A 15,293-nucleotide genomic window follows, 5' to 3' on the forward strand; every position below is an offset into this window, starting at 1 on the left:
TGGTTGAGTTCTTTGCTAAAGATAACATTATCTCACGTTGAGAAACAACGACAAATATACAGACAGTGTAAAATGGTCATCGAATCAGCATACAAGCACAAAGTATATGAAGTATTAGAACAACAAAGCAACATAAACTATAGAAGCAAACCCTATTCTATACAGTCTCAACAACATGTTATTTGATGACTTGAGGTGCTCCAATATAAACAAAGTGCAAGAACAATGGAAACGTTCATGGAACGTCTCCCAATCACTTCCTCTACAAATGGTGACATCAAGTCCAGTTAAAATAAACTCCATAAAAGTTTGTTTACCATAATGTCTCCTCAAAAAATAATATCAGAATCATCATTACTTGCCAATCCCTCTACAAGTCGTTCTTTCGTTTCATACGAATCCATTTCAAACGAAGAGAAACCTTGTCTAGTCCGTTCCAATTGTTCTCGTAATTGTTGAGCATTCTTCGATTCTCTCTCTTTCCAATTCTGAACCAGTTTCAAACGAAAAAATTCCTCTCGTTCCAACTCATCCAACTCACTGATAATATATGCAACTGTGTTTTCTAAACGTGGGATAACTACATTCTCCAAGGCATTCACTCTCCTGTTGGTAATTTTCACTGCTTCATCAAGAAGAGTAAAGCTAGTTTGAAGTTCTGCTAGCGATATAAGAGTATCTGCTGCTTTACGAAAATTTTCACCACAAGTAGCGATTTGTTGTCCTCCCTTTGATAACCCACTAAGAGAGACATATGAATGGAACTTGTTGGAAAGACCTTCAGATATTTCCTTAGAAACTCCATTCCCTGATATGTCTTTCACACTTTCGCCATAATATTCTGTACCATCGTCGTCAACGGAAACTTTTTCAAACACAGGAATAGTGACTCCTGCAATATTCTCCGAATGAAAAGAAACTTTCAACGAACTTTTGTCCACATTTTCCATGATGTGTAACTTGAAATCTTCTCCTACTATATACTTGGCAACTGCTAGTGAGATGAGCGCCTCACGACAAACATCTCCAGTTAGGTTCTTCTTCTCCAACACCTGTTTCAAGATGGAGCGTAAACGAACAGTAAGCGCGTCGCTTTTTTTCTTCAACATACTATGTCCTTTATTTGCTCCCGCTAAACGACCTTTTATTTGTGTCAAAGTCATTCTTGAAGGCACTACATTGAGTCGGTCTCCAGCAGCAGAAGCCATGAAACCCAAATTCTACAATGCAAAGAAATATAGGAGTTGTCATGATTGGGTTGAGTATTTCTTCAGATGGAAATATAAAAAATATTCTATATGAGAATAATTCAGTTTATTATTGTCATGCCATGGAAAGAAGAAACTGTACTGCTCTAAATAACTGATTGAAAATTGACGATGGAAGATGACTTGGAAAACTACTTGGGAGAGCAAACACTACAAGATTTGAAAAGACAAGCAGTAGAAGTAAAAAAGAATGCGTGAGTAGTTTCTTTGTTTTCCTGGAGAAACGGACTTGCTCTCAAGTTATGTGCCTTATTCCCACTTTCCAGTTGGTGCTTGCATATGTGCCCAGTCTGGGCAACTTTATTCGGGTTGTAACGTAGAGAACGCTTCTTATGGTCTTTCGATATGCGCCGAAAGAACCGCAGTTGTAAAGGTTTGCTGAGAATGTTACAAGTTGGACTGGTTTACTAGCCCTAGCTTAGGCTGTAAGTGAAGGCAATACTTGTTTCCGTGCGATAGCAATATCGACGGATACAACAGGGGAGGTTTGGCCTTGTGGTAAGCAGTCAACCAAATAAGAAAATGATCACTCCATCTTGTCGTATAGGGGCTTGTAGACAGTTCCTTTCAGAGTTTGGAAATTTTCCAGTCATATTTATTGGACATGATGGCTCGATAAGAGTGGAAATGGTCAATCACTTGTTGCCAAGAAACTTTTCAAAAGCAGATTTGAAAACTGTGAAGGATAATAAAATATGATTGTTCATATCACAGCATGGTAGCCTTTTTGTTCAATATGATGCTAATAGAGCAAGCCATTCTCACATGTGGATTGAATAGAGCAAGAAAACTCACAACTATTTATAATTTTCAATTGATTGGTTGATTTGGTTTTTACAAGTGTTTGGAACAAGTTGATAAAGTATTATAATGTCGGCACCAACAACACCAGAGCAGCCAGGGCCCTCTTCTTCTTCTCCAAAAGTAAGTGGTGTATTTACTGAATACTTGATGACTTATTTTTTGGCTCCTTCTAGAAACCTGGAGATGTTTCGACAGCTATACTGGACAGGAAGAAGGCACCCAATAGACTTATCGTAGATGAAGCAGTAAATGATGACAATTCAGTAGTTACCTTATCACCCGCTAAAATGGACGAGCTGGAGCTCTTTCGTGGTGACACCGTTCTTTTAAAGGGAAAGAAGAGAAGAGACACGGTTTGCATAGTGCTTGCAGACGAAACTTGTGAAGATTCAAAGATAAGATGCAATAGAGTTGTTAGAAACAACTTGCGTGTTAGGCTTGGTGATATTGTTTCTATCCACCAGTGTCCTGATGTTAAATATGGACAAAGGGTTCATATTTTGCCTTTTGAAGACTCTATAGAGGGTCTTACTGGAAACTTGTTTGATACTTATTTGAAACCCTACTTTTTGGAAGCATATAGACCTGTGAGAAAAGGAGATACTTTTCTTGTGAGAGGAGGAATGCGTGCTGTGGAGTTTAAAGTAGTTGAAACAGACCCTGGAGAATATTGTATAGTTGCTCCAGACACAGTTATTCACTGCGAAGGAGAACCGATAAAGAGAGAGGATGAGGAGAGACTGGATGATGTTGGATATGACGATATCGGAGGCTGTAGAAAGCAGCTTGCCCAAATAAGAGAACTTATCGAGCTTCCTATTAGGCATCCTCAGCTATTCCGCAGTGTGGGTATCAAACCACCAAAGGGTGTTTTGCTTTATGGACCTCCTGGAAGTGGAAAGACTCTGATTGCTAGAGCTGTTGCAAATGAAACTGGTGCCTTTTTCTTTTTGATTAATGGACCGGAAATTATGTCCAAGTTAGCAGGAGAGTCGGAGAGTAACCTTCGAAAGGCTTTTGAAGAGGCCGAAAAGAATGCTCCTTCCATCATTTTCATTGATGAGATAGACTCTATTGCTCCAAAGAGAGAGAAGACTCAAGGAGAAGTCGAACGTAGAATAGTATCGCAGTTACTTACTTTGATGGATGGTTTGAAAAGTCGAAGTCAAGTTATGGTTATTGCTGCTACAAATAGGCCCAACTCTATTGATCCTGCACTTCGTCGCTTTGGAAGATTTGATAGAGAAATTGATATAGGTATTGGCAATTTGTTTAGTTTTCAGTATTGGGTTTACCTGTGAATAGGAGTACCGGATGAAAATGGACGTTTGGAAATCTTGAGAATCCATACTCGTAATATGAAACTAGACCCAGATGTTGATTTGGAACGTATTGCAAAGGATACGCATGGTTACGTAGGTGCCGACATTGCTCAGCTATGCACAGAAGCTGCATTTCAGTGTATCCGTGAGAAAATGGACCTTATTGATCTGGAGGATGAACACATCGATGCAGAAATTCTGGATTCATTGGCTGTAACACAAGAACATTTCAAATTTGCCTTGGGACAAAGCAATCCGTCAGCATTAAGAGAAACACATGTGGAAATTCCGAATGTTACTTGGGAAGATATTGGTGGTTTGGAGGAAGTCAAAGTGGAACTACAAGAAACGGTGCAGTATCCTGTTGAGCACCCAGAAAAGTTTGAAAAGTTTGGGATGCAACCTTCGAAAGGTGTTCTGTTTTATGGGCCTCCAGGATGCGGAAAGACTTTGCTTGCCAAAGCAATAGCCAACGAATGTCAAGCCAACTTCATTTCTATCAAGGGACCTGAATTATTGACAATGTGGTTTGGTGAGTCAGAACATAACGTTCGTGAAGTTTTCGACAAGGCAAGACAGGCTGCGCCATGTATTCTCTTCTTTGATGAACTGGACTCCATCGCCAGATCTCGAGGTTCTTCAGCAGGAGATGCTGGTGGTGCAGGTGATAGAGTTATCAATCAAATATTGACTGAAATTGATGGTGTTGGAGAAAGGAAAAGCGTATTTGTTATTGGAGCAACCAATCGACCAGATATCTTAGATCCCGCAATTACGAGACCAGGAAGATTGGATCAGCTCATTTACATTCCACTACCAGACCACAAGAGTCGTGTTCAGATATTTAAAGCAGCACTTCGAAAGAGTCCGATTTCTCCCGACGTTGACTTTGAAGCTTTGGCTGCAGCTACAGCCGGATTTTCTGGTGCGGATATTACTGAAATATGCCAGCGAGCTTGTAAACTTGCAATAAGAGAAGCAATCCAGAAGGAAATTGAACTTCAGAAGCAGAGGGAAGTCAACCCCGATTCTATGGAAGAGGAAGTTGACCCTGTTCCCATGTTAACCAGGAAACACTTCGAAGAGAGTATGAAGTTTGCAAGACGGTCAGTAACAGATGCCGATGTACGTCGCTATGAAATGTATGCCCAGAATATTCAAGCGACCAGAGGATTCGGTGGCGGTTTCAAGTTTTCTGATGCACCTTCCTCTGAGAACAATCAGGGCAATACTGGTGATGAAGATCTCTATTCGTGAGAGAAATCTCTTGAATCCTTGCAAATTATTGCTGTGTCGCGTTTTGTTGGAATAAATGTGTTTTTGACTACAAGAGTGGAGCTTTTGTTTAATTGAGCCAATCCTAAAAAATATGTTCCTTTTGAACCCTTTCAATAGTTCAGCATTTATCCATACCTTAATATCGGGACCATCGGAGTCTCTCAAAGAATTTGTATTTCGCAAAGTTCGTGACCTATTAACTGTTAAAGTATTGCAAGAAATACAATATTCCAACACACTTTCCACCAGACGGAGTACCTCTCAACTGCTGCTCCTTCAACCGTTTCTCCACAGCTTGTAACAAAACTTCTCTGCTAGCAGGACTGGAACTGGTTGGAGCAACAGCAACAGAAGACAGCTTCTTATTCTCAACTACTGAATTCTTTTGGCGTTGAGTTTTCCTTTTATCTGGGGTCGTTGGGGTGCTATAAGAACCACCAAAACAATTACCCATATACACGACCAATTACAAGTCTTTCATGAACCACCAAGAAGAAGAATTATCCCAAGGCCAATGCCAAATGGGTTTATTATTGACTGGTGGTGGTGAGGCAAACAAACTTTGTTCATCTGCCGGCAAATTTTTGGATTTGTAAAGTAGTCGTTTTTGCCTACTTTGGAAAGAAAATAGGCACCAACTATTAGGAAATCTATTATACAGTAAACAGCGCTCCCTTTAGAGACATTCAGAGTTAGAAATAACTCAAGAATAGTAAAATCACCAATCTTACCCCCGTATAGTATATTTTCTCAAAACAAGCGCTGCTGTGTATCGTTTCAATATGAGGTTCAACGAGGATAACAACTCTGCTTGTTGCTGTATTCTTCGTGGATTCACCAACACAACAACTTGGCCTGGTCCAGTTAGATAACTCTCCAAACAAGAAAGTTGCTGTGGTTTAGGATCGACACATATTATAATATGTTCCTCGGCAACATTTCTTCCGAACTCTTCTTCTTGAAACCCACGCTTTCCCACTTTCTCTAGAAGGCAATAAGCAACCCATTGTGTTGACAAACCCCAAGTTGTTTGTGCAACTTGCAATTCCTTGGTGTTACAAAAAGCAACCTTTACCGGAATATGAGTCCCGTAGAACATCTCAATCAATAGTCTAGCCAATTCCCTTTTGGTTTTATCTCTTGCATTAGACTTTTCTACGTCTAGTGAAACACTATCTTCCACATCTACTAGAATTCTGTTATGACGATGGTGAAGACATTGTTGCAAACTAGTGCGCAAAATACTGGCAAACTGTTTAGGAGACTTGGGTGGCTGCTCCGTAGCTACGAATTTTATGTTTATCATTCTCTTTTTCTTGAAGTAAAACTGGTGATGCCAATTGACAGAAACCAGCAGGTTGCTCCCACTGAGATAAGCCATCGGGAGGTATTCCAATCCCATATCCATCCATTCCATTCCATTCCCATCCTATAAGAATATTTTAATATCCTCCCGTCCTCCAGCAAAACTAGGAACCTGTGTTCAGTGTCAAACAATAAACCCTAAAAATTTTAAAAACTGTATAGAGTGTGGAAAGAGTCAGTTTAGCAAGGCATCTTCATATGGTACCAAAACACGCTTATGATACCATTCTGTCGACGCGCATGTTTTCTCATCAAACTCTTTGTAAACTCCGGAGTTGTTTACTTACCTCCAGTAAGTTTTGTATGTCAGCCCAAACACTCTGCAGAGGCAGGTTTCAAGCTTAAAACGTCATTTTAACCAAGCTTTTCTCTACTTTTCGGTATTTTGGCAAAAGCAACTCTTGGTTGCTCAACAACAAGTGATATCAAGGAAAACTTTCTACTAGTTCAACGTGTGTTGGAGCTGCCTACGATACACACAAAGTTGACACAACTTTCCTTGAGCTAATACGAAATGTGCTTCTACGGCGAAGAATGGCGCCATTTTGCATTTTTCCTTTCCTGTAAAAGGTTATGGGAGAGAAAGAATTTTATTGACTTGCGTCATTCTGTAAAGAAAAATCCTTTTACAAACTCAACTTGATTTTATAGCAACTTTAGGACCCTCTATCAGCCACTTGAAAACAATAGGAAAAAAATATCTTTGATACTAAACAAACCCAAACACATACTTGTACTATCTTGAGCATCTTCTGGACTAGTCGAAAACACAGGTAAATAGCGCACATGGGAATCTGCAAAAAGTCTTATGAATTGTGCAGCACTAAACTCTGGAGTTACCAAAGCCATATTACTTTGCATCACATCTCCCACTCTACAATTGTCTTTGTCTTTACCCTTTAACAAACAGTTACGTATATATTCCCTATACCGAATCAATCCACAACTAACTATCCCATAGTCCTTCATTCTTACCTTTCAGTGAACATGCCAATAACATCTGGATACGGATGCAAAGCACCTTTGCTATGATCACTGGTTACCATGACACAACCAACTCCGTATTTGGCCATCAGATGAACAGCATCCTTCACTTGAGAAGACAATTCCACTGCCAAAATAGATTGTTCGTTCAATCGTTCATGTACTTTGCTCTTATTATGATCCAACATATCCTTTACCAGGACATGTTCGAATTCCTCCACAACAGCAGGTTCCATGGAATGAAAATACTGTGCCAACTCACGAGAAGTGATCAATCCAGCCAAATCATGGATAGTATTTTTTAAACTCGACTCTTTCATGACAACAATATTCTGTACGTTTTGTGTTGTAAATATTTTGCCCAGATCAGAAACTCTTTGATTCAAAAAGCAAGTGGCTACACCTTCCTTTTTGGATAGTGCATCTCTTACATACATGTTGTTGATATTTCCTCCTCTCGCAATGAGACGTATGAGATCTCGTTCAGAGAAGATTCCTAGCCAATCGTTCTGAGTCCCAGTAACAGCAACTATGGACATATCTACTTTTTCCATTTGTTCAAGAGCGTCCCTTACAGTACTTTCGCCTGCAATTACATTCTTATCTGAAAACTGGTGGGAACCTAATAACTGTTTCAAAGAACGTGACCAAAAGGGTGAATGTTCTACTGTTTTGATGTTCACAGCTCCTGAAGAATAGCGTTTTCCCAATAACTGCTTTTTCCACAGTTGCCCAGCGCAGTTCCACCTTGTAAGTTGCAAAGGGTAAAAATAGGATAACATGGTATTGGTAAGCAACACAACGATTGGTTTGGAAAATGTGTAGTTGGAATAATCTCCAACGAATATCTCAAAGATGTTTCAATGGAAACTGATGGAAGCATCGGGGAGACACAAGTATTGGCTGGCTATTCATTGGTATGAATGAAACAACCTATTCTAATTGAAATACATACCATTTCTGAATAGTACAACTTGGATGATTTGAAAGAAGCTTAAGAGAATATTGTTGTTGATTATTCTATGTCCAACATTTCGTTGGATTGTATCACAACGACCAGAGATGGATAGAAACAATGCTTGATAGGGAACAACAGCTGGAGAGTTTCTATCAACAAGCTTCCAATCAACTCGTGGATTTTCAACCTTTGTTTCAAGCGGCAACTCTTTATGAGCAAACGAATCAGCACCTCAGCCTAGAAGAGTGTTGCGCAAAGTTATCCATCCACTTGCACACAATAGAAGAACAATTGTACGACAAAATATGGAATTCACAGAAAGAATTTATGGAAACTATTCAGGAAATAAGAGAATTGCAACAACAACTCTTACAACTTTCTTCCCAGTTGAAGGACACCAAACAAAACTTGTCTTTAGTTGCAAAACAAACTTACCTCAACGGAGACGACATCATCAGTTTAGAAAGAAGAAGAAAGTTTTTGAGAAGAATACAAAACTCTCTAGTAGACGCCCAAAGTCTAATACAAATAAGTATTCTTGCAGAAGTGGCTCTCAAAAAGGATCACCTCGCCGAGTGTCACAACTTGTGCAAGCAATTTGAGTCTATCCTTCTTGGTGTGAGAAAGGATAGAGGAGACTTGACAAAATTGTCTTGTTTAAGGAGTTTGAGGGATAGAATTACAAAGGTCGCAGTGGAGTGTGTGAAGCGAATGCACAGAAACTTGCGCAGTCTATGTACAAAACTAACGAAGGACGATTTTTGGACTATTTTTATTGCTTATGAGGAGTTTGATGCTGCCGAAGCCTTAGCTTTGAGACTCAATGAAGAATATAGTCGTGCTCTTGCTGATGTTCCTGCACAATTCGAAATGAAATATGCAGAAGAGAAAACAAAGGAGAGACATTTTAGTTCTCTTTTGATTGGTTTTCAGTTATTTAGTGATATTCTAGTCAGTTTTCATTCTCTAGTGGCATATTTAAGTCACCTTTCCAGAAACCATGATGTTGCCCAACAATATGACAGTCAACAAGAGCGAGATGACCAACAACCACAAGAAAAACAAGGCATGCAAAATCCCATTCGAAAACAAGTGCTTAGGCAAGAATTTGTAAAGAATATCCTTTCCCATTTGATATCTAAAGTAGATTTTTGGGAGTTATTACAAGATAGAGTTGTAAAATGGATTCAAGAGATGGAAAAGGAAAACTTGCTTATTGCCATTTCTACCATGCATATGATTTATAATACCGCCAACCTATTTCAACTGTTAGGTGAAGTTTTTACGAGTACATCAGAAAATGGCAGTCTCTCACAGTCATTCTCTTCTATTCCACATGACCCATCGAATGTAACTTCCTCATCCAAAACCGTAGTAAAGGTGACCGAACAAAAACTACAAAAGAGTTTTGAACACCAACATGAAGAAAATATTCAGATTTTTAGAAGGAATCTTTTTCAGGAAACATGGCAGCGTATAAATATTGAAGCAGCAGACTTCATGACCTTCTTATCCAAGTTTGAAGATTTAGCAAATGATTCCACTTTTCACGAGAAGAAAGAACTGGAAGAATGTGTTTCGAAACTTTTGAATGAAGAGACCAATCCCCTAAGAGTTTTGAATCTGGATTGTATTTATTCTACCTCCATCGAACATGAGGAGAACAAACATCGTTCGATATCTTTTGACTCGGAATCCTACTTATTTGTATCCAGTTGTTTGATTCTTTTAAATATTGTGAAGCGATATCTAGAATTGGCTTTGTCTATTCCTTGTCTGAGAGTTTCTATTTTATTGGCAGTTGGCCATTTGTTACAACTCTATTTTTGCCATGTTTATTTCGTTTGTAATTCTGTTTGTCATCGAACGGAACCAGAATTGGAAAAAGAAGAGAGAGGAAGAGAACTTGATTTGGAGGATTTTCTTCATTCCAAAGATCGTGCCCTTCTTGGACAGTTACGACAAACGGAAGATATGTCTTGTCCATCTTTATCGAACAACTCAAACATTTCTATATGCGATGCTTGTGTTGCAGTAGTAAGTATCATCATTCGTCCACAGTGTGACTACTTTTGAATTTATTGTTAGGAATCATGGAAAAGTCTAGCAGATTTGTTCTCGCATTGCTTACAACTTTTGGAAACATCGTCCCATTGGACAATCTCATCAAGACAAAGCATTCTGCGCAGTTGGAATGCTGTTTTTACTTTGACTGTTCCTATTCGGTCAGCAGTGTATGACTGCATAGCTGCTCAGATCATTGAAGCTCGTCGATTTATCCAAGAAATAGCCAATAATAATTATAGTCTACATGCATCCCATTCCATTTTTCAAACAGATAACATCGCGTTACTAGACCAACCTTCTACTGCCATTTCTCGAGTATTACAGAATATAGAGAAATGGAGAGAAAGCGAATCGATGCTTCCCAATACTTGTTTGAAACTATGGGAGAGAATTGCTGTCACCTGTTGTCATACATTTGTGATAGGAGTGTCCAAAGTAAAACATTGTACTCCTGAAGGAAGGGCAAGAATGTTGGTAGATTTACGGCATTTGGAACGTGGTTTAGAGTCATTAACTGGTTTGCGACCCATTCCAGGAGCACAACGAGCAGCATCCCATATTCGAGCCTACTTTTTGGATGAAAGAGAAATTCTTTCTTGGGTAGAAAAGGAAGCTTCGAAACTATTCTTTACAGACGCTCAACTGGAGACTTTGATAGAAACAGGTCCAGGAAGAAACTTGTCGCGATCAGCCAAAAATAGTTTGATACAAAATGTATTAAGAATATATCATCAATGCAAACAAAATGACCTCAGTTCTCCTGCTGATAGTAGTAAGTACACACATAGTGATTCGCAATCTATTGCAAGTAAAAGCAATGATCACTCTCAAGATGAACCAGCGACAGATGATGCTGTTCCTATGGATAATATATTTGGACAAGATATCTGAAGAGAAATACCTGATAAGTGGACAAACCAGAGAAACAGAATACAACCAAACATCGCCCTCTTCGACAAGCATTTGCTATATGTGATGGTCGTCAACTTGCAAAGGCCATTCCACAAATGGGATATTCAACTGATTGGATACTCTTTCCAAAGCAAATAATTCCTTGTCTTTCACAAAGTTCAACACCAAACCTTCTCTAATAGTCAAAATATAAGAAATACTGGAACAACAAAGATAACCCAAATAGTATACATACCTTAACCACCGTGCACTTCTTCCAGCTCTATGAACATATTCTTCCACACCATCCATCCATTCCAAATTGTAGACTTGAGTCACCTCAGGAATATCGAGGCCTCTCATCAACTGACCAGTGATCAATAACAAATGAGCATCACTATTACAAAATGTGGTCATAACACGTTGTCGACTTTTCCAATCGGCATTTGCAGATAACCATAGGAATGATATGTTCTTCTCTTTCTCCAAAGTTTGTCTTTTCCATTCTTCTTGCAAAAGCCAAGCTGTATGTGATAACATACTATCTTCACGAATAAATACAATAGCTTTATTGGCTTTCTGTTGTCTCCATATATTTACAAAAAGCTGGATGCGGTCATCCTTCTTCTTCAAGACATAGTAATAGTGCACAACTTTGGGCATCCATTCTGTTTTATCGATATGAATATATTCCAGTCCATCTTGTTTGGTCCACTTTTGTTGTCGACATTGATATAAAAAGTGTTGACACTGTTGCAGAGTCGCTGAACTAAATATAATTTGCCTTGAATGGGAAGGAAGCATGCCAAGTATTTTAGACCTCCAGGAAGAACCTATGAAGTAGTCATCAAACTCATCCAATACTATATATCGAACTCTATCCAAGCCAATAAAAGGCCAATTTTCTCGAACAGACTCCAACGTACTAATTAAGATGGCAGGTAGTTTCTTCTGTTTGATTTTCCCATCTTCTCCACTGGATAAAAAACGAATCAGTGAGTGTTCTCTCGAATGTGCAAGTTGATATGATGATAGCGAAGAACAGAGAGACTTTGCCAAAAGATATATTTGAAAACCCAGTTCAGGTGTTGGTACCAATATAAGTGCCTGTATCCAAGATTTCTTGAAATCTACTAAACTTAAAAGAGGAACCAGAAACGCCAACGTCTTTCCACTTCCAGTTGGAGCAACGAGAACGAGATCCTTGCCCGAAAAGATAACTGGGATAGCTTTTTGTTGAACAACATTGAAATGTTGAAAACCTTGTTTTTCCAAGTTTCTTATAAGCCAGTTGGGAATGGAGGAGGGTTCAGGCAAGCTATTCCAACTCCTATCAACACAAGCCGATACATAGTAATAACTTAAATTGGGTTTCTGGTTTCTCTTGACAAGCGATGGTTGTATAAATGATAAATAAAAAGCTTTCATCCTTTCGTGTCTCTCTATACGAAAATTCTCATTGGTTATTGAAGGGTGGATTTGTGTGGAGGAGAATGCTGCAGCTGTGGATAGTGTTGGTCACTTTCAGTTGTCTCTTCCTTTATGTGTTTATTCTTCCTAAATGGCGCAATAGACATATTCCTGGACCAAGACCTTCGTTGTTGTTGGGAAATGTATCCGAACTTTCGAGACAAGGTGGAACTGCTCCTCTGGTCTTTGAGCGCTTCCGAAAGCAATATGGAGACGTATTCCAAATCTGGTCTTTTTACAGACAAATTGTGGTGATTAGTCATCCCGATGATATCAAATACATTATAGTAACCAAAAACTTTCCCAAAGCTGAAGAGTTCAACTTGTCATTGTCACCTCTAGCAGGGCGTGGTTTATTGACTGTTGGAAAATCTCAGCATCAGGAAAGAAGAAGAGCTATATCGAAACACTTCAATGAAGACTTTTTGCGTCAACTTCATCGCCATATGAGAGTCGAACTAATGATTTTACTTTCCAAGTTACAACAAGTGACGGAAAGGAAAGAGTCGATAGACTTTGATAAAGAAGCAACTTCATATACTTTAGACGTAATGTGTAGAACTGGGTTTGGATGTACAGCAAATACCCAGGAAGATGCGAGTCATCCCATTTCAAGAGCGGTGAATGTTTCTTTAAGGGAAATGTATCATAACTTGGTTGCTTATCCCATACGAAATTGTTTCGGATTATATTCTTCTCCAGCTTTAAAGAATGCTACAGGAGTTATTCGCGAATTCGCTTCTCAAGTAATTGAAGCAAGAAGGACAGAGTCGGAAGAAGACAAGACCCGACGACCTTTGGATTTGTTGGATATTTTCTTGAAAATGGATAATCTGTCGGATCAGAATATTATTGCAGAAATTGCTACATTTCTCGTCGCTGGACATGATACTACTTCGCATACAATGTCTTGGTTGATATACGAAGTCTGCCAACATCCGGAAATAGAACAAAAGATACAACAAGAAGTTGATACAATTTGGGGAGATAGACAAGATTGGATGTTGAGTTTTGAAGAAATTGGTCAACTTGAATATCTCAACAAGGTGTGGAAAGAGACTTTACGTAAACATCCTGTTGCAGCTACTGGTACACTTCGACGTTTGGATACTGATGTGACACTTCCATCTTGTGGAATGCTACTTCGAAAGAATACTGCAATCTTAGTTCCCATTTATTTAGTTCATAGGAATCCAGAGTTTTGGCCTGATCCAGAAACATTTGAACCAGAACGCTTTACGAGAGAGAATACCATGAAAAGACATCCTTTTGCCTTTCAAGCTTTTAGTAATGGTCCACGAAACTGTATTGGTCAGTTTTTTGCTACTCATGAAGCTTTGACAACTTTATCTTCACTTTATCATTTTTTTACTTTTCGTCTCGCTTGTCGTGCGGAAGATGTGAAACCCTATCATGCTATGACTATGAAACCTTCAGTTGGAAAAGTTTCAGAAGATGCGAAAGGTGTTTCCGAATATGTAAAACTACCAGTATGGGTAACACCAAGAAATACCATGGCTCATCTCAGAGAAGAGTAAATTTATAAAGAGAAACATTGATTTCTTTTATCTGGAATTTGAGGATTTCTATCATCATCCTATCACAAAATGGCGTCGTCTAAGACCGATCCACGAATTGAGTGCTTTGTCTTTCCTTGTGTAGCACAACAACATGATCACTGGTTTAGAACCCAAGGAATAAGCCATCGTTATTTCATCCGAATTTGTAGGTTTCCAAGGCACTTGTCTTTTGCTTATCCCATTCGATGCTGTAGTCAAAGAGCTGAGACACCCAAAAAACTCGTCCCTTTCAAAAGCAACGTAGATAATAATAATAATAATACTGGTGACGGGATTGTGAGGAGTTTGGATATTTTTTCCAATCTTTTTCCTTTATGGATCTTACTGGGTTCTTGTGTTGCGTTTATTCGACCTGCTTATTTTATTTGGTTCAAAGGACCACATATTATTTGGACTTTGGCTCTTGTTATGTTAGCTATGGGTTTGACACTCGATCTGCAACAACTTGTTCAAGTGACTCGGAATCCATATCCAATACTTCTTGGTGCTTTGGCTCAATACACTATCATGCCTGTTCTTGGTTATTTGGTTTCCCGTCTTTTTGCTTTACCTCGCTATTTTGCTGTAGGCGTCTGTTTAGTTGCTTGTTGTCCCGGTGGAACGGCTTCCAATCTTGTCTGTTATTTGGCGGAAGCCAATGTGGCTTTATCTGTTTTGATGACCACGGTGACTACCTTGATAAGTGTCATCGTAACACCTTGGCTCATGTTATTGGTAGCAGGAACTTTGGTTCCTATTCAAGTAAAAGCACTTTTCATGAGCACTCTACAAGTGGTCTTGATTCCTCTCCTTTTAGGGTTATCTTTGCGTGTCATGTTTCCTGGGATTGTACGTCGTCTTCAACAATGGCTTCCTAGCTTATCTGTCATAGGAGTTGTTCTCATTTGTGGTAGTATTGTAGCAGAAAATGCACCGATCATTCGTCAAACCGGATTCCATTTGATGTTGGCACTTTCAGTGTTACATTTGGGTGGATTTGGGTTAGGTTATTGGGTATCTAAATGGCTAGTAGGTGGCCATAGAAGAGAAGATATATCCATATATCGTACAATATCCATCGAAGTGGGGATGCAGAACAGTGGTTTAGGTGCTGCTTTAGCAAAAGCACATTTCAGCAACCCGTTGACAGCAGTTCCTTGTGCTATATCGGCTACTATGCATTCCATTTATGGTAGTTTGATTGCTGGTTATTGGAGATGGAATAACCGACGTGGTAAATAATACAATATATGTATAGAACAAGGTGATGATGAGACCAACGATATCTTGGGACACCTTCAGACAGTGTTGAAAAATTTCACTGAAT

At 39.1% G+C, this 15,293-nt stretch overlaps 9 protein-coding genes across 11 annotated transcripts; 5 read left to right on the forward strand and 4 right to left on the reverse strand.

Annotated features, from left to right (window-relative positions):
• Nucleotides 1–18: 18 nt before the first annotated feature.
• Nucleotides 19–1,243, reverse strand: Gasu_41690 (V-type H+-transporting ATPase subunit d). The gene has a single exon (XM_005704786.1). The coding sequence runs from the start codon at nucleotides 1,206–1,208 to the stop codon at nucleotides 330–332; it is 879 nt and encodes a 292-aa protein (XP_005704843.1). The 5' UTR covers nucleotides 1,209–1,243; the 3' UTR covers nucleotides 19–329.
• Nucleotides 1,244–1,353: 110 nt separating this feature from the next.
• On the forward strand, nucleotides 1,354–2,072 carry Gasu_41700 (cytidine deaminase). The gene is made up of 4 exons (XM_005704787.1): nucleotides 1,354–1,462; nucleotides 1,509–1,641; nucleotides 1,691–1,766; nucleotides 1,816–2,072. Exons 1-4 carry the CDS (start codon nucleotides 1,380–1,382, stop codon nucleotides 1,965–1,967), a joined length of 444 nt encoding a protein of 147 aa, XP_005704844.1. The 5' UTR covers nucleotides 1,354–1,379; the 3' UTR covers nucleotides 1,968–2,072.
• An 11-nt stretch (nucleotides 2,073–2,083) lies between these two features.
• On the forward strand, nucleotides 2,084–4,704 carry Gasu_41710 (AAA-type ATPase). Its single transcript, XM_005704788.1, has 3 exons — nucleotides 2,084–2,192; nucleotides 2,246–3,329; nucleotides 3,378–4,704. Exons 1-3 carry the CDS (start codon nucleotides 2,139–2,141, stop codon nucleotides 4,649–4,651), a joined length of 2,412 nt encoding a protein of 803 aa, XP_005704845.1. The 5' UTR covers nucleotides 2,084–2,138; the 3' UTR covers nucleotides 4,652–4,704.
• Nucleotides 4,705–4,708: 4 nt separating this feature from the next.
• Gasu_41720 (hypothetical protein) lies at nucleotides 4,709–6,603 on the reverse strand. 2 transcript variants are annotated; one of them, XM_005704789.1, is made up of 6 exons: nucleotides 6,325–6,603; nucleotides 5,404–6,149; nucleotides 5,143–5,346; nucleotides 4,912–5,097; nucleotides 4,808–4,865; nucleotides 4,709–4,754 (listed from the first exon to the last, which is right to left on the reverse strand). In XM_005704789.1, exons 2-6 carry the CDS (start codon nucleotides 6,087–6,089, stop codon nucleotides 4,740–4,742), a joined length of 1,149 nt encoding a protein of 382 aa, XP_005704846.1. In that variant the 5' UTR covers nucleotides 6,090–6,149; nucleotides 6,325–6,603; the 3' UTR covers nucleotides 4,709–4,739. The 2 variants fall into 2 exon arrangements, with proteins under 2 accessions (XP_005704846.1, XP_005704847.1); XM_005704790.1 differs by lacking the exons at nucleotides 5,404–6,149; nucleotides 6,325–6,603 and having other exon boundaries at nucleotides 4,912–5,353.
• Nucleotides 6,604–6,611: 8 nt separating this feature from the next.
• Nucleotides 6,612–7,893, reverse strand: Gasu_41730 (putative signal-transduction protein containing cAMP-binding and CBS domains). 2 transcript variants are annotated; one of them, XM_005704792.1, is made up of 3 exons: nucleotides 7,567–7,893; nucleotides 7,013–7,517; nucleotides 6,612–6,962 (listed from the first exon to the last, which is right to left on the reverse strand). In XM_005704792.1, the coding sequence occupies exons 2-3, from the start codon at nucleotides 7,456–7,458 to the stop codon at nucleotides 6,707–6,709; spliced, it is 702 nt and encodes a 233-aa protein (XP_005704849.1). In that variant the 5' UTR covers nucleotides 7,459–7,517; nucleotides 7,567–7,893; the 3' UTR covers nucleotides 6,612–6,706. The 2 variants fall into 2 exon arrangements, with proteins under 2 accessions (XP_005704849.1, XP_005704848.1); XM_005704791.1 differs by having other exon boundaries at nucleotides 7,013–7,893.
• A 110-nt stretch (nucleotides 7,894–8,003) lies between these two features.
• Nucleotides 8,004–10,964, forward strand: Gasu_41740 (uncharacterized protein). The gene is made up of 2 exons (XM_005704793.1): nucleotides 8,004–10,016; nucleotides 10,068–10,964. The coding sequence occupies exons 1-2, from the start codon at nucleotides 8,097–8,099 to the stop codon at nucleotides 10,935–10,937; spliced, it is 2,790 nt and encodes a 929-aa protein (XP_005704850.1). The 5' UTR covers nucleotides 8,004–8,096; the 3' UTR covers nucleotides 10,938–10,964.
• A 14-nt stretch (nucleotides 10,965–10,978) lies between these two features.
• Gasu_41750 (DEAD box ATP-dependent RNA helicase, putative) lies at nucleotides 10,979–12,373 on the reverse strand. Its single transcript, XM_005704794.1, has 2 exons — nucleotides 11,194–12,373; nucleotides 10,979–11,133 (listed from the first exon to the last, which is right to left on the reverse strand). Exons 1-2 carry the CDS (start codon nucleotides 12,363–12,365, stop codon nucleotides 11,013–11,015), a joined length of 1,293 nt encoding a protein of 430 aa, XP_005704851.1. The 5' UTR covers nucleotides 12,366–12,373; the 3' UTR covers nucleotides 10,979–11,012.
• A 20-nt stretch (nucleotides 12,374–12,393) lies between these two features.
• Nucleotides 12,394–13,969, forward strand: Gasu_41760 (cytochrome p450). The gene has a single exon (XM_005704795.1). The coding sequence runs from the start codon at nucleotides 12,431–12,433 to the stop codon at nucleotides 13,943–13,945; it is 1,515 nt and encodes a 504-aa protein (XP_005704852.1). The 5' UTR covers nucleotides 12,394–12,430; the 3' UTR covers nucleotides 13,946–13,969.
• Nucleotides 13,970–13,983: 14 nt separating this feature from the next.
• Nucleotides 13,984–15,284, forward strand: Gasu_41770 (bile acid:Na+ symporter, BASS family). Its single transcript, XM_005704796.1, has one exon. It carries the CDS (start codon nucleotides 14,015–14,017, stop codon nucleotides 15,206–15,208), a length of 1,194 nt encoding a protein of 397 aa, XP_005704853.1. The 5' UTR covers nucleotides 13,984–14,014; the 3' UTR covers nucleotides 15,209–15,284.
• Nucleotides 15,285–15,293: the final 9 nt, after the last annotated feature.

This window comes from Galdieria sulphuraria, assembly GCF_000341285.1.
Source record: "Galdieria sulphuraria unplaced genomic scaffold scaf_37, whole genome shotgun sequence".
NCBI classification, from domain to species: Eukaryota; Rhodophyta; class Bangiophyceae; order Galdieriales; family Galdieriaceae; genus Galdieria; species Galdieria sulphuraria.